Source organism: Salmo salar, chromosome 15 (assembly GCF_965601325.2).
Source record: "Salmo salar chromosome 15, fSalSal1, whole genome shotgun sequence".
In the NCBI taxonomy this organism is placed as follows: Eukaryota; Metazoa; Chordata; class Actinopteri; order Salmoniformes; family Salmonidae; genus Salmo; species Salmo salar.
The window spans coordinates 35,544,357-35,560,561 of record NC_138305.1 but is presented as its reverse complement, the minus strand read 5'-3'; the positions used below and the strand labels follow the sequence as shown (position 1 = coordinate 35,560,561).

The 16,205-nt window shown below is 45.8% G+C and overlaps 1 protein-coding gene across 6 annotated transcripts in view; it reads left to right on the top strand.

The window, feature by feature from the left end:
• Nucleotides 1-16,205, top strand: part of LOC106571249 (AT-rich interactive domain-containing protein 1B) — a 90,055-nt gene that overhangs the window by 19,687 nt on the left and 54,163 nt on the right. For 4 of the 6 annotated variants that reach the window (XM_082961697.1, XM_082961699.1, XM_082961696.1 and 1 more), the window contains one exon: nt 5,277-5,387. The exons of the other annotated variants lie outside the window; for them this stretch is intronic. In XM_082961697.1, the coding sequence (XP_082817823.1) occupies nt 5,277-5,387 (111 nt within the window). The remainder of the gene's footprint in view (nt 1-5,276; nt 5,388-16,205) is intronic. 6 annotated transcript variants of the gene reach the window in all.

The following is a 16,205-nucleotide window of genomic DNA, read 5'->3' as shown; positions in this document are numbered from 1 at the left end:
TGCATGATGATCTGTACGCGTGTGATAAATCGGATGCATGATGATCTGTACGCGTGTGATAAATCGGATGCATGATGATCTGTACGCGTGTGATAAATCGGATGCATGATGATCTGTACGCGTGTGATAAATCGGATGCATGATGATCTGTACGCGTGTGATAAATCGGATGCATGATGATCTGTACGCGTGTGATAAATCGGATGCATGATGATCTGTACGCGTGTGATAAATCGGATGCATGATGATCTGTACGCGTGTGATAAATCAGATGCATGATGATCTGTACGCGTGTGATAAATCAGATGCATGATGATCTGTACGCGTGTGATAAATCAGATGCATGATGATCTGTACGCGTGTGATAAATCAGATGCATGATGATCTGTACGCGTGTGATAAATCAGATGCATGATGATCTGTACGCGTGTGATAAATCAGATGCATGATGATCTGTACGCGTGTGATAAATCAGATGCATGATGATCTGTACGCGTGTGATAAATCAGATGCATGATGATCTGTACGCGTGTGATAAATCAGATGCATGATGACTAACAAGAATAAACACAGGCCAATTTAATTCCACTAAATTCTGAAATGAACCTATAGACTGACGGTCAAATGTATTTCCGTCAATGAATAAAAAGCATTATTTTGCAAAGGGATTTTTTTTTTGTCCCTGTCATTTTTTTTGCCGTTAACAGTTTTATCGGCTTTTCGTAATTTTTTTTCAGCCAAAAGCCATAAATTGCCAGCTAACGGAAACCCTGGATCACATATCCAGTATCTCTCTATGCCTGGTAAGACTTTCAGGGCTCTACGATTGACCTTTTTTTACAAGGAGCACGTGTGTGCCTAAGTTGAACAATTTAGTAGCACACAAGGACATTTAGGAGCATAATAAAAATATATTTGCGGTAACTAGATGTTTTCTTTGTACTAATGGTGTAAGCATGACCGTCATGAATCTGCACTCAGTGTATTCTCCATGGCACTCGGGTTGCGGCACATTGAAGTAATCATTGCAACAATTATCGTCTGGGTGATTTGTTTTCTAGGCATACTGGTGTTCCTAAATAAAAAGGGCGCACTGTGAAGAATTCCAAAATGAAAATCACTTGGCGCTGATTTGCTGGTGTTTTTACAGTCTTATGTCCCCCGCCCACACACTATTTTTGGGCTCCGAAAGCTAACTAAAATCACCAGTGGGCCACCAGTTGGGGATTCCTAACATAGGGAATGCATGCTGTGGCTGACTGCAGCCCGGCAGCTTGGCTGTCATGACTGGTCTCAGTGAAGATCGGTCTCCTGAAGGGAGCAGCCAGGGTCCAAGCCCCCCTCTGCATTTTACTGACACTATGAACGCCGCTCTCGGCTTAGATTGGATGTCACGTTACGCTTGGCAGGAAGGATGATTTTGGCCTTAAAATCGGCTTTAAAGTAAAGAGTAGCTTTTCTCTCTCTGGCTGCGTTTGACTGGATAAAGGCCTGTAGTTAACGAGAAGAGATGTGAACCCGGTCAGGCAGTCCTTCCACTCTCATAGTCTGCGTCTCTATGGTAACAGCACACCCTTGCAGATTCCTGCAACTTGATGAGTGTTTTCTTCTGAAATGATTCACTAGAATTCATTGGTGATTAAGTGTCAGCGCCTATAAAAAATATTGAGTCTGCTAGAGCTATTTACTGGGGGTATGTGAAATGACTAGCACTGAGACACGGGTTAGATGCAAATCTCTCTTAAAATAAGGAATGCAACTTTTTGAGGGCACACAACAATCATGATACGTGAAATAGCCGTGATTACATAATGAACTGGTTGCTTGCAGACGTCGTGCGTATTCTTGAGCACCCAGCAGACTGTTGCTTTGGGGAATAATAGTAATAAAATGTACATTTTAACACACAGCTGTGCTGTTGCTGATACAGTCTAATGTATTTCCTGTTGACCTCCATCACATAGAGCCTGTCAGAGCTGATATGCTGCAACTCAAATGGCTCCCTATTCCCGACATGGTGCACTACTTTTGACTAGAGCCCTGTGTCCCATGATCAAAAGTAGTGCACTATATAGGGAATAGGGTGCCATTTGGGATTCGACCATATTCTCTGATGCTTTGTTGCCACTGGATGATTTGTTTAATTCCCTTACATCACGCATCCCTCGCCATACCTCAAACAAATTCCCTCGCCATACCTCAAACAAATTCCCTCGGAACATATTTCATTACTGTGTAGCCAAGCATTTCACAAGCAAAGGAAGTCTTTAATGTGTAAGCTATGTGTAATACTGCTGTTTGTCAGCCTGCCTGGCTGAGAGCTTGTACAACACTATGTATGCCTACATGGCACTGTGTGAACATCCTTAATGATCTGGAAGCGTTATTGAAGAATGGAAAAACAGACCCACTGAATTTCATTAGAAATGTTTTATTATTTGGGGTTTTGTTCTATAAGGCATGCAAACCCCAACTCCAATGTATCATCCGTGATGTGTATCATCCGTGATGTGTATCATCCGTGATGTGTATCATCCGTGATGTGTATCATCCGTGATGTGTACCTTCCGTGATGTGTACCTTCCGTGATGTGTACCTTCCGTGATGTGTACCTTCCGTGATGTGTACCTTCCGTGATGTGTACCTTCCGTGATGTGTACCTTCCGTGATGTGTACCTTCCGTGATGTGTATCAGCAGATGAAACCCATGTTCATCCCAATGTATGCACAACTCAAGTAGAACATCTGTTCCTTGGTGGGGGTGGAGTTGGCCTCTCGCTGGCTGCATACTTTCACTATGATTCGTTTCCTGTGTGTGGCCCTCCCAGACACACACACAGAGTACATGCCCCACTCCTCCTCTCTGGCCCTCCCTGCCTGTTGAGGGAAGTGGTCTTTATTGTGCCAGAGCAGCTGTTCCATATGACCAGCGTGTGAGCGAGTACGACAGAGCACTGATGGCATCCTCGGAGTGTAAACATTGGCCTGTGTCTGACCTGGCCGTGACCCAGCTATCACTGCACTCCACTTGAGTAAACCTGGCCAGCCCTGCTCAGTCTGTAAATATCTCACCAGGCTAACGGCCTAGTCTGTGTTTTCTCATTGCCTCATTTCAAACAGACTGATTCTCAGTGATCTGACTGGCCTCCGGAGTATTTGCTTACCTCAGGAAATGGTAGGCTCTCGTTTTGAGGAAATCCTACAAAATAAATGTAAGATTTAATGTCCGCTGAGTCACTGGGCTGCATGCCAGGTTATACTAATCTGTATGATTTATTTTATTTAACCTTTATTTAACTAGGCAAGTCAGTTAAGAACTAATTCTTATTTACAATGATGGCCTAGCAAAAGGCAAAAGGCCTCCTGCGGGGACAGGGGCTGGGATTCAATATAAAAATATAGGACAAAACACACATTATGACGAGAGAGACAACACAACATAGAGACCTAAGACAACAACATAGCAAGGCAGCAACACATGACAACACAGCATGATAGCAACACATAATGACAACATGGTAGCAGCACAAAACATGGTACAAACATTATTGGGCACAAAGGTCAACAAGGTAGAGACAATACATCACACACAGCAGCCACAACTGTCAGTAAGAGTGTCCATGAGTCTTTGAATGAAGAGGTTGAGATAAAACGGTCCTGTTTGAGTGTTTGTTGCAGCTCGTTCCAGTCGCTAGCTGCAGAACTGAAAAGAGGAGCGACCCAGGGATGTGTGTGCTTTGGGGACCTTTAACAGAATGTGACTGGCAGAACGGGTGTTGTATGTGGAGGATGAGGGCTGCAGTATATATCTCAGATAGGGGGAGTGAGGCCTAAGAGGGTTTTATAAACAAGCATCAACCAGTGGGTCTTGCGACAGGTATACAGAGATGACCAGTTTACAGAGGAGTATAGAGTGCAGTGATGTCCTATAAGGAGCATTGGTGGCAAATCTGATGGCCGAATGGTAAAGAACATCTAGCTGCTCGAGAGCACCCTTACCTGCCGATCTATAAATTACCTCTCCGTGATCTAGCATGGGTAGGATGGTCATCTGAATCAGGGTTAGTTTGGCAGCTGGGGTGAGAGGAAACCAAGTCTACATTTAACTTTAGCCTGCAGCTTTGATATGTGCTGAGAGAAGGACAGTGTACCGTAAACAGTACAAATCATCCATTCTCCACTCCATGTTTGAGCTCCTCGGATTAAAGGCAGTTGTTTGTCAGAGACTCCCGTACTTAACATTTTACTCCAGTATTTGCCAGTTTAACACAGTATCATGTTATTTGTGGGGTTAAAGTCAGCATTTGTCTTTAGACATGCCCAGACCCAGTTACAGGCTAGGGGATAGTGTTACCACCACTCTCTGCCTGTTCTTTGAGAGGTGTGTGTGTGTGTCCTGTTTACTGACGCAGATGGAGAAGCACCTCATGGGGGGGGGATTTTAAATGTCAGCAGAAATGGATAAGTAAATTTCTGTTTCACTTCTCCTTCACCCTGCATCTCTCTCTATCCTCTCCTGTCCTCTCTCTCTCCTGTCCCCTCGCTGGCTCGCTCTCTCTCCTGTCCCCTCGCTGGCTCTCTCTCTCTCCTGTCCCCTCGCTGGCTCGCTCTCTCTCCTGTCCCCTCGCTGGCTCGCTCTCTCTCCTGTCCCCTCGCTGGCTCGCGCTCTCTCTCCTGTCCCCTCGCTGGCTCGCGCTCTCTCTCCTGTCCCCTCGCTGGCTCGCGCTCTCTCTCCTGTCCCCTCGCTGGCTCGCGCTCTCTCTCCTGTCCCCTCGCTGGCTCGCGCTCTCTCTCCTGTCCCCTCGCTGGCTCGCGCTCTCTCTCCTGTCCCCTCGCTGGCTCGCGCTCTCTTTCCTGTCCCCTCGCTGGCTCGCGCTCTCTCTCCTGTCCCCTCGCTGGCTCGCTCTCTCTCTCTCCTGTCCCCTCGCTGGCTCGCGCTCTCTCTCCTGTCCCCTCGCTGGCTCGCTCTCTCTCTCCTGTCCCCTCGCTGGCTCGCTCTCTCTCTCCTGTCCCCTCGCTGGCTCGCGCTCTCTCTCCTGTCCCCTCGCTGGCTCGCTCTCTCTCTCCTGTCCCCTCGCTGGCTCGCTCTCTCTCTCCTGTCCCCTCGCTGGCTCGCTCTCTCTCTCTCCTGTCCCCTCGCTGGCTCGCTCTCCTGTCCCCTCGCTGGCTCGCTCTCGCTCGCTCGCTCCTGTCCCCTCGCTGGCTCGCGCTCTCTCCTGTCCCCTCGCTCGCTCGCGCTCTCTCTCTGTGTGTTCTGTCCTTCTCTGTCTGTATAGGAGGTGTCACAGGAGGGCTCTGTCAACAGGGGCCAGTCTGCTATGACCCCTGGGAAGCCCAACCATGAGGAGATGGGCCTCAGCCAGCAGGACAGACCCTCCAGTCTACCTGTAAGTCCACTTCACAGTTTCTGAGAAACACCAGCAAACACTGCACCACAAAATGTGCTGTAAGTCTACTTCACAGCCACTGGAAACGCATACTAAACAGCACTCAAACTGCACCACAAAATGTACTGAGGGAACTGCAACACACACATGCAGGGTTTTAGTTTACTTAATTGACTGCCTTTAATTCGAATTGAGCTCAACCCTGAGGCGCACACACTGCGTCAGCCTAACCATTTAAATATTTATTGCAGGGCAGGAGCCATGTCCTTAACACTTGTCAGGGCTGACATTACCTTTTGGGTCCTTGTCACTGCTTTAACAAGACCACAGGGCTTTAACAAGACCACAGGGCTTTAACAAGACCACAGGGCTTTAACTGGGACCACGGTGGGACTCAGACCCAGCACCATATTACCTGTAAAGTGCACTACTTTTGAAGGTTCCATCTGGTCAGAAGTAGTGCACTATGGAATATATGGTGCCATTTTGGGAGTCAGATCTTAACTATACTTATTTTTCAGACGACACCAAGGGATTGGTTTTCCAGATACAGATTAAGCCTAGTCCTGCACTATGTGGGGTGCCATTAGGGACTTGTCTGTAGTCGCTCTGGATCAGTCTCCCACTAACACTGAGGGCTGGTTCTCTCTAGTCACTCTGGATCAGTCTCCCACTAACACTGAGGGCTGGTTCTCTCTAGTCACTCTGGATCAGTCTCCCACTAACACTGAGGGCTGGTTCTCTCTAGTCACTCTGGATCAGTCTCCCACTAACACTGAGGGCTGGTTCTCTAGTCGCTCTGGATCAGTCTCCCACTAACACTGAGGGCTGGTTCTCCATGGCTGTTGAGCTGACTTTGCCCACACAAACCTTATTTAGGCTGCTGTCTTATTGAGGAGGGTTGGAGAGAGAGAGGGTGCTGAAGGGCTCTCTTCAACCTTACTCCTCCTCTTTCCCTGCTGCAGTCTCCTCTGTTCTGCCGTGTCTAAGTGCTCAACTGAGTCAGTCAGGGTGGGCCCACAGCTCTCTGAGCCAGTCGGAGCTCTTCCTCGTTGCTCCCATGCACTTCTTTTTCCTTCTGTTTGACTGTCCATTTCATAGTTACTGATACAGCGTTGTTTTGGCTGCACAGTCAACGGATGTGGACATGGCTGCATTTCGGTGGTTCTCTTGCACCACTAAGCATGACTAGAATAGATTTTCCCTCCCTCTCCTCTCTCATGCTCCTGAGAGGGAGAAATCATTATGGAAGTCGACTTAAGAGTAATTGCCGGATATTATTTAGGCCAAGCGTGGCAGCCGAGATGTACGCACAGAATTTCAATGCTGGATTCGATTTCAAAGGGTAATTTGGATTGATTAGAGTGTGGAATCCTGTTTTGGTCTAGTGATTCTCTGGGGCAACATTCAGGCAGGGTTTAAAGATGCCATTGTTCGATGTGCTATAGATAGACAGCATGGGATTCAATCTGTAATGATGGCATATTGCCAGCCAGCTGTTTAAAGATAATCAGTTAATTATGCATTTGTCTCACGTTGGAGTTCTCTCTTGTCCCTGGTGATGGTGTAAGTCATGCACTCTGTGCCTGATAAACCTGCATGTGTGTGTGGAAAGCTAGTGGGTTAGTTGTTGACTTGTAGACATGCTGTGTGGTCTGCAGCTTTGGAAGGACTTATGTCATGTAGTGTGTGCAGGCAGAGACTCCTTCTATTTACAGTGGAAGTCACTCACTGTGTCATCAGGAAAGAATGGCATAGGGAACCCCGCAAAGGAATGTAATATATATTTTTAGTGATGGCCGATATCTGATATTTTCCTTGCCAAAAAAACCTGATACCGAAAACCGATATTTACCATTTTAGCTGCCTTTTTAAGCATTCTAGTACAGTTAAATAGTTAACACACACACATGGACGCAGCGGTCTAAGGCATGGCATCTCAGTGCAAGACGTGTCACTACAGTCCCTGGTTCGAATCCAGGCTGTATCACATCCAGCCGTGGTTGCGAGTCCCATAGGGCAGCGCACAATTGGCCCAGTGCCGTCCGGGGAAGACCGTCATTGTAAATAAGAATTTGTTCTTAACTGACTTGCCTAGTTAAATACACACACCACACTGACCAAAAGGTTATTTTGTTGGCATTTACGTATGTCCCCATTACCAGTAAAACATCATCAAAACCTATTTCTTTCACTTACTTGCTGTGCTATTTCATTGTTCATTTGTTCAGTCGTTTCATTCTCAACCATACATGTCAAGCAGTGAAGTTTCAGCTCTGTCTGTCTGTGGCCTCTCTTCCTCGTTTGGTGCACACTGTCACTGTGTCCGTTTCCATCTTGTCCAGCTGTGTATGTAACGTTTCACGTAAACCCTGTTTCTTGTCTGCATCGAAGTAGCGGTCCTTGTACATAGCATCGAGCATGATGGCGACACAGTAGAGAATTCCACCGAATCGCTTGTTCACAGCCTGTGTGGGCAGTTTTGTTGCCGGGGCAAACTGTTGTCAAGGGCAGCTGTTTCATTCGCCAATGTGGGTCAGTAAAAACATCCACCTCGTCGGGAAAAGGGCCATCTTAACTCAATAGAAACTAGTCAGCCCTAACGTCGCACACTAGCTGCTAGCTGACTGGTTAGCTTAGCATTGGCGAAGTCAGAATGGGCATGTGCACTCCACTGTCATGTGACTGAATCGGTGGCATTAGAATTAGGAATTAGAATACGACTACTACACTGAACAAAAAGATTAACTTAATATAAATGTAAAGTGTTTGTCCCATGTTTCATGAGCTGAAATGATCCATACGCACATAAAGCTCATCTTAAAGTTTGTGCACATTTGTTGACATCCCTGTCAGTTTTGTTGAGCAGGCGTTTCACTGCCATGACAGAGGGTATCATGTCTGCTGCAGACACAGTTGAGCTTATTTCTCCAGTCAGTTGTTTGAATGGAGCTAGCTAGTGTCATCATGTTTCAAACATGTTCTCACATCCCATTGAAATATGACAACCAGCACATTCATGAGCATGAAATACGACTTTCCTCAGAACGAAATCCTCGACGGCCCACTGTGCTGTCAGACTCCGCATGCTCATGGGGCTGATATCGCTGGTCCAAATGTCAGTCATGAAGCTAATAGCAGTGACGCTATTACTGTGTAACTCCGTTAGGACAACATCTGAAAAATAATACAATAAAAAAGTGTGCTGGTGCTCGACCAGTCGCTGAAAGCCAACATCACCCACGACAGAGAACGGTTGATTGTCAAGGGCAATGAATTCCATTATCTTGGCTTTAATGGATTTCGCCTTTGAGTTGTCTCGCTGAAATGTTCTTACTCTTTCAAATGACTGCTTGACTTGTTGACTGCTGGATCCACACAGCAGACATTGTGGGCTAGGTTAGGAATGCTGTGTTCCTCGTGTAGCGCTAAATGTTACGTGGCGTCATTACGTCATGTACCTCCATTATATGCAAAGATGTTCTCATCTATCTGTGTTATATAGGTATGGTATGCACGCCAGCTTTGACATCGGTTTTGCACATCGCCGTTAAACTAGACATCGGGCCGATACCAATGTTGGCATTTTTATCTAATATCGACCGATTCTGATATGTTCACCGATATACCGTGCATCACAATTCTTTTTTTCTTTTTTTACTTGGGTTCGCAGTTGCTTGCGTGCTCACAGGTAGTATTACGGTAATAATCTACAGGGAACCTTCTAACCCTGTCCACACTTTCATATTTGTCTCTGACAACCCACAGGTAATTGTGTTGAAACGTCTGTGTAGACCAGACCTGCATGCTGGTGAAGAGGGCCTCTGAAAAGGGTGAATAGGTACTATACTTCCAATGCTACTGCCGAGTCCTCTCATTGGGCCGAGTCCTCTCATTGGGCCGAGTCCTCTCATTGGGCCGAGTCCTCTCATTGGGCCGAGTCCTCTCATTGGGCCGAGTCCTAATCAGATATAGCAGTCATCCCACCCTCAGGGTATGTAATGTCTATAAGTGTAGTGTGGTTCACCCTCACCGCTCTCCCCCTCTGCCACTGGTGTTGCCATGGCAATGGGGCTGAGGAAACAGCCTCCTCAGAAATATGCATATTCTAGCAGCTGATTATGTCCACATTCTACTAATGGAACTTATTCTTGTTATCCCCCCACAGATTCACTTGTTTAGATTTGAGTATTGTCAATTGAGCCCGAATGTGGTGCGTCATGTAGAATGAGGCCAGTGTATTTTAGCAATACATTTTATTTTCACCACATTCTAGTTTTCTTACTGCTATTAATACGATTTTGCGTCAATATTCCCAGTGGAAGTCTGTGATTGGGTGCTTCTGCCGTTTTGGACACGATGGAACATGATTGGTTATTAGAGTTCAGTCAGTTTTTTGTTTTCGAGTGTCACACATTTGAATTGAATTCCTGTGAAATGTGACATGATATTTAACTCTCTCGGGAACCGGCATTTCATCTTTGTTTTCTTTTCAAGCCGTAATCAAATCCGCTTCGTCTTTCCCCGGCGCCATTGTAAACAGGCCAAGCTGGATGCTCAATCAGGATTCAGGAGGGAGGCAGCCCGTAAATCTTTTTGAAGGAGTACACGAAGCCCCCCCATTTGAGACGCAGACTGCCTCACAGAGACATGGCTTCCCTTAAAACAGTGTTAATGCCCCCCCCCCCCCCAATTTTTTTTTTCTTTCCCCCCCCCGTAAATATACGATAAAAGACAACTTGAGTGTGGTTGCTTCAAAGCTCAGGGTGGTTGAAAAAATAGGTTTTGTGGTGTTTACTCAATTCTGCCTAAGCTACACCTTTCAAATGATTTTCCATACATTGCAAAGCAAGTGTGTGTGAACATCAACAGTGTTGGTATGTATGCCCATTGCCCAAGTTCACTAAATGATTTCCCAGCACTGTTTCACAGGAGAGGCTGGAGTGGAGTCGGGGGTGTTTGGTGCGCTCCTCCGTAGTTAAACTACATGGTATCTTACAACCATCCAGGCCTTTCTGTAGCTGGACGCTGTATCAGAGATGGGCTGTGTCAAATACCACACTATTCACATCTAATGTTATTTGTCACATGCGCCGAATACAACATTTCACCTTACAGTGAAATGCTTACTTACAAGCCCTTAACCAACAATGCAGTTTTAAGGAGAAAAAAAAAGTTCTAAAGTATTTACTCAAATAAATTGTAAAAAAAATAAATAATGCATCACATCACAACAATATGGGCCTGGTCAAAAGTAGTGTACTACATGGGGAATAGGGTTCCATTGGAGGCCTAAATCAGAGATGGTGAGCACTGCAGATCCTCCACACTCCTCCAAAGACTGAGTAGTCTCCTGACACACACAGCCTTCCGCTATTCCGTTGAGGACAGCTGAAGGGCCTGGCTTTAGCTGAATGTTGTTGCAGGTGGCAGGCAGCTCTCTCTAAGCTGGGAGGTTTGGTTTCTTGCCTGTTGCAGCAGAAAGCCCAGATTTGCGTTGTAATCTTGTGTCCTGATGCCTGTGTTATTAGAACAGCTCCTACGCAGTGCTGCTCTGGGCTTTCTCACACACACACACACACACACACACACACACACACACACACACACACACACACACACACACACACACACACACACACACACACACACATACACACACGGCAGGCTTTCAGACCCCACCATGTGATTGGCACCAAGCTGGAGCGCTGGACCACCGCCAGGCGTCGTGTGTGTTTGTCATAGTAGTGTGTGAGTTTTTCCAGTATGACCCTGAGTGTTTCACAGCCCCAGAATGTTTTTTCTACCTCTCAATGCTCTGTCTTTTTTATTTAATAGATTTTATTTAACTAGGAACCAATTCTTATTTTCAATGACGGCCTAGGTACAGTGGGTTAACTTCCTTGTTCAGGGGCAGAACAACAGATTTTTACCTTGTCAGCTCGGGGATGCGATCTAGCAACCTTTCGGTTACTGGCCCAACGTTCTAGGCTACCTGCCGCCCCACGTGTCTTGCATGTGATAACACGCAGGGCATGAAGCATTTACAGTCAGAAATGGAGCTGGAACTATTTTGGTTGAGGTGCTCACCTAACAAGAGAATTCAGTGTGTTTCCATCAGTGACCATGATGGAATAGATATGCCATAATAGCCCAGACCTTTTGGATATATAGCAGATTGGAGCCAACAGAGCTGTGTAGTGGATCTAGCCCATAAGCAGAGTTATGACCGGTAATATAAGGTTGATTTATGACGTGATGTAAGTGTCACATGGGTGAGCTGCAATTTAATACTGGTATAACATATGTATAAATCTGAAACACTGACCATGAAATGGAACACATTTATAGGCAGAGAATGTGTGTAATTTTGGCTAGATGGTTGTGTCTATATGGCCACTACACATGGCTGCTTCAGTGATAAACCAATGAAATTTTGCTCTACCAACCAATAACAACCTGACTTTTGTTTCAAGAAAAATTCCTAGTCTGCCACAAAACTCATGATGAATCATTATGGTTCATTGATTCACCAGTGGTGTTTAAGTATGAACCAATGGTGGAAGAAATGTGTGGAAACGGCTACTGGCTCTATGGGGAAAGGCTGAGAGGCTAGATGGATCTTAGTAAATTACTCCTGTTTGTGTCCCAGATGTCACCCTATTCCCTATAAAGTGCACTACTTTTGACCAGAGCCTTATGGGTAGTGCACTAAATAGGGATTAGGGTATCATTTGGGAGGCATACTCTGTTTCTCTCTGTTTTTATAGACCTGAAGGCAAGCAGCAGAAGCCACAAATCCCAGGGTATCTGCAGCTCCTTTAAAGGTTTAGTCTTAAATACATTTATCTGATTTAAAGGCCTTAAGTCTTAAAATGTTTTAAATTCAGTTTTCAAAGGTCTTAAAAAATGTTAGATGACTACAGTGTTTCCGTTATATTGTGCCGCTGCTAAATTGTTGCCACCATGGGAAAAAATGATTTCGTTTTTTTTAGACATCAGATAATACTAGAGACGCACTTTCAAGATGTTAGAGAGCGTTCCCAACCGCGCGTCGGGGAGCGTTCCCAACCGCGCCGTCGGGGAGCGTTCCCAACCGCGCCGTCGGGGAGCGTTCCCAACCGCGCCGTCGGGGAGCGTTGGCGGGAGCTCTGTGTGCAGGGTGTGCAATTCGGGTCGTTGAGAGTGCAAGGTACCCTATACAACTTTCTAGATAACATAACTAACTGGAGCTGGGACGTTGTCCTCCTCTTACCGAAGCAACAGGCTTATGTCAGTGATTAGACTACACAATGCCCCACCCAGTAGACTGATTTCTGGGTTCTAAAACCATTATTTGCTCCACAGTAATGTGCATTTACCTGCTTCCTACAATTAAAGTTAAGAATGTTATTTTATTTGGATCCCCATTAGCCGACGCCAATGGCGACAGCTAGTCTTACTGGGGCCCGACACAAAACGAAAATGGCATTACAGATAAGACTTTACAATTGACATACATTTAAAAACATGAACATGTAATCTGTGTGACAGTATCTGCCCTGTTTTTCTGCTGGCTCTCACTCCCTCCCCTTTGTACATGTTGTGAAGAGAGAGATGCATACTGACAGACTCTGTTTTTAGAACAACTGCTGTTGTTAAAAAGAGGAGTCTCAGCTTTGTGAGTATAACCATTATTTCTCAATTGTCAATATAGAGGAAATAACACCACTTTACAAATGAACTATGTCATTGAGATGACAGTGAGTACAGTAAGTAGCCTAGTGGTTTGAGAGTTGGGCCAGTAACCGAAAGGTTGCTGGATCGAATCCCTGGGCTGACAAGGTAAAAATCTGGCATTAACAGTTAATCCACTGTTCCTAGGCCATCAATGTAGATAAGACTTTGTTCTTATCTGACTTGCCTAGTTAAATGGAAAAATATAGGCCTACCAATGGCATGACTATATAGCATCAGATAGTTGACAATCTAGCTAATGTGTTTTGAGTTCCCACTTCCTCAGGTGGTAAATTATGTTGCATATCCTAGGCCAATGTGCACAAAAAAAATGCAGGCAAATTAATCTCTAAGGAGCCAAAAATATTTCAGGTTCCTTTTTGACATGTTGCACATCAAAATATCCATTATGCATTCCCTGTCTTACTTGGCTCTGGAAGAAGTCCGTCTAGAGCCCTCCCGCTTAGCTATCTTGTGAAGTACAGTTTTGCCATTTGATACCAGATTCACTGAATGAGTTAATTATTGCATTAGAACGGTTGGTTATAGGCTAATGTTCTGTTGGATTATAAACTAGGTGGTTCGAGCCCTGAATGCTCATTGGCTGACAGCCGTGGTATATCAGACCGTGTACCACGTGTATGACAAGTTTATAATAGCAATAAGGCACCTCAGGGGTTTGTGGTATATGGCCAGTATACCACGGCTAAGGGCTGTATCCAGGCACTCCGCGTTGCGGATAAGAACAGTGTTTAGCCGTGGTATATTGGCCATAACCCCCCCCCCCCCGTGCATTATTGCTTAAATAGAATCATCTTCTACTTCCGGCGCCGACAGAGATGGCCGCCTCGCTTCGCGTTCCTAGGAAACTATGCAGTATTTTTTTTTTTTTTATGTGTTATCTCTTACATTCTTACCCCAGGTAATCTTAAGTCTTATTACATACAGTCGGGAGGAACTATTGGATATAAGAGCAACGTCAACTCACCAACATTACGACAAGGAATACGACTTTCCCGAAGCGGATCCTCTGTTTGGACCACCATCCAGGACAATGGATCGGATCCCAGCCGGCGACCCAAAACAACGACGCCGTAGAAGAAGGGGCAGACGGAGCGGTCTTCTGGTCAGGCTCCGTAGACGGGCACATCGCGCACCGCTCCCGAGCATACTACTCTCCAATGTCCAGTCTCTTGACAACTAGGTAGACGAAATCCGAGCAAGGGTAGCATTCCAGAGAGACATCCGAGACTGTAACGTTCTTTGTTTCACAGAAACATGGCTCACTCGAGACACGCTATCTGAGTCGGTACAGCCACCTGGTTTCGTCACGCATCGCGCCGACAGAAACAAGCATCTCTCTGGTAAGAAGAAGGGCGGGGGTGTATGCCTTATGATTAACGAGACGTGGTGTGATCATAACAATATATAGGAACTCAAGTCCTTTTGTTCACCTGACTTAGAATTCCTCACAATCAAATGCCGACCGCATTATCTCCCAAGAGAATTGTCTTCGATCATGATCGCAGTCGTGTATACCCCCCCCCCCCCCCAAGCAGATACATCAACGGCCCTGAAAGAACTTCATTGGACTCTATGTAAACTGGAAACCACATATCCTGAGGCTGCATTTATTGGCTAATCTAAAAACAAGGCTCCCCAAATTCTATCAGAATATCGATTGTGCTACCAGGGGTAGCAAAACCCAGGATCATTGTTATTATAACTTCCGCGGCGCATATAAGGCCCTCCCTTCGGAAAAGCTGACCACGACTCCATTTTGTTGCTCCCAGCCTATAGACAGAAACTAAAACAGGAAGCTCCCGCCCTCAGGTCTATTCAACGCTGGTCCGACCAATCGGATTCCACGCTTCAAGATTGCTTTGATCACGTGGACTGGGATATGTTCCGCATTGCGTCGAACAACAACATTGACGAATACGCTGATTCGGTGTGCGAGTTCATTAACAAGTGCATCGGTGATGTTGTACCAACAGCGTCTATTAAAACATTCCCCAACCATAAACCGTGGATTGATGGCAGCATTCGCACAAAACTGAACGCGCGAACCACTGCTTTTAATCAGGGCAAGGTGACTGGAAACATGACTGAATACAAACAGTGTAGCTATTCCCTCTGCAAGGCAATCAAACAAGCAAAGCGTCAGTATAGAGACAAAGTGGAGTCGCAATTCAACGGCTCAGACACGAGAGGTATGTGGCAGGGTCTACAGTCAATCACGGACTACAAAAGAAAAATATAACTTTTAGATGGTGAAACCGTCGATCATATATGTCAGATTTCAATACTGCTGATGTCAACTTGGGAGGATGTCTTTTCTCGAATGAGCCATTGATCATATTTTTGGGATATTCCTACCTGGGGAAGTTTAGTTGAACTGAGGGTCTAGCACATTCCTCATGTTTGTCTGCCTCTTTAGTCCAGGGTGCTGTTGCAGGGTGCTGTTGCCAGAGATATTTTAGAAAGGAGATGGGAATGCAATGAATGAAGGAACATATAATGCCCCACCCAGCAGACTGTTGACCAATCGCATTCACAGTTTCATGCTGCGTCACGCGGTTGCTAAGCTAATCATCACGCAATCCCTTCTATAAGTCAGTGTACATGTCGAGAAATGTGCCTATTTTCCTCAAGTACGTTATGCCACGATTCCAAAGCTATACGGTACTACAGATGGCAAGTTAATTATCTCACATCTTGGAAAAGATTTGTTATGTTGTATTTCTTGATGAAATTTGTGCTAATGTTGGGTTTTGGGGCTAGCGCCCAATGGACTCCCATTCACCCCTTGAAGGAGAGCGCTCCTTGTCCCAGAATGCCCCCGCGGCCCATTGAGACAGCATGGGCAACGTTCCCCATCTCTTCAAAAGTACATCTGCCATCGTGAATGTTAGACTCCACTTAAGCCCTGGTATCATATAAACACACGTAAAATATGAAACTATTTGTAGAATTGCAGTAAATGTGCTTTTTAAACTGCTCCACCAACCAGAGGGGTGTGAACGAGGGCTCGCAGAGTCTGGGTTTGTTACTACACCTCTAATTGGCAATATCTATCTGGAAGTTGTGCCGCCTAGGAAA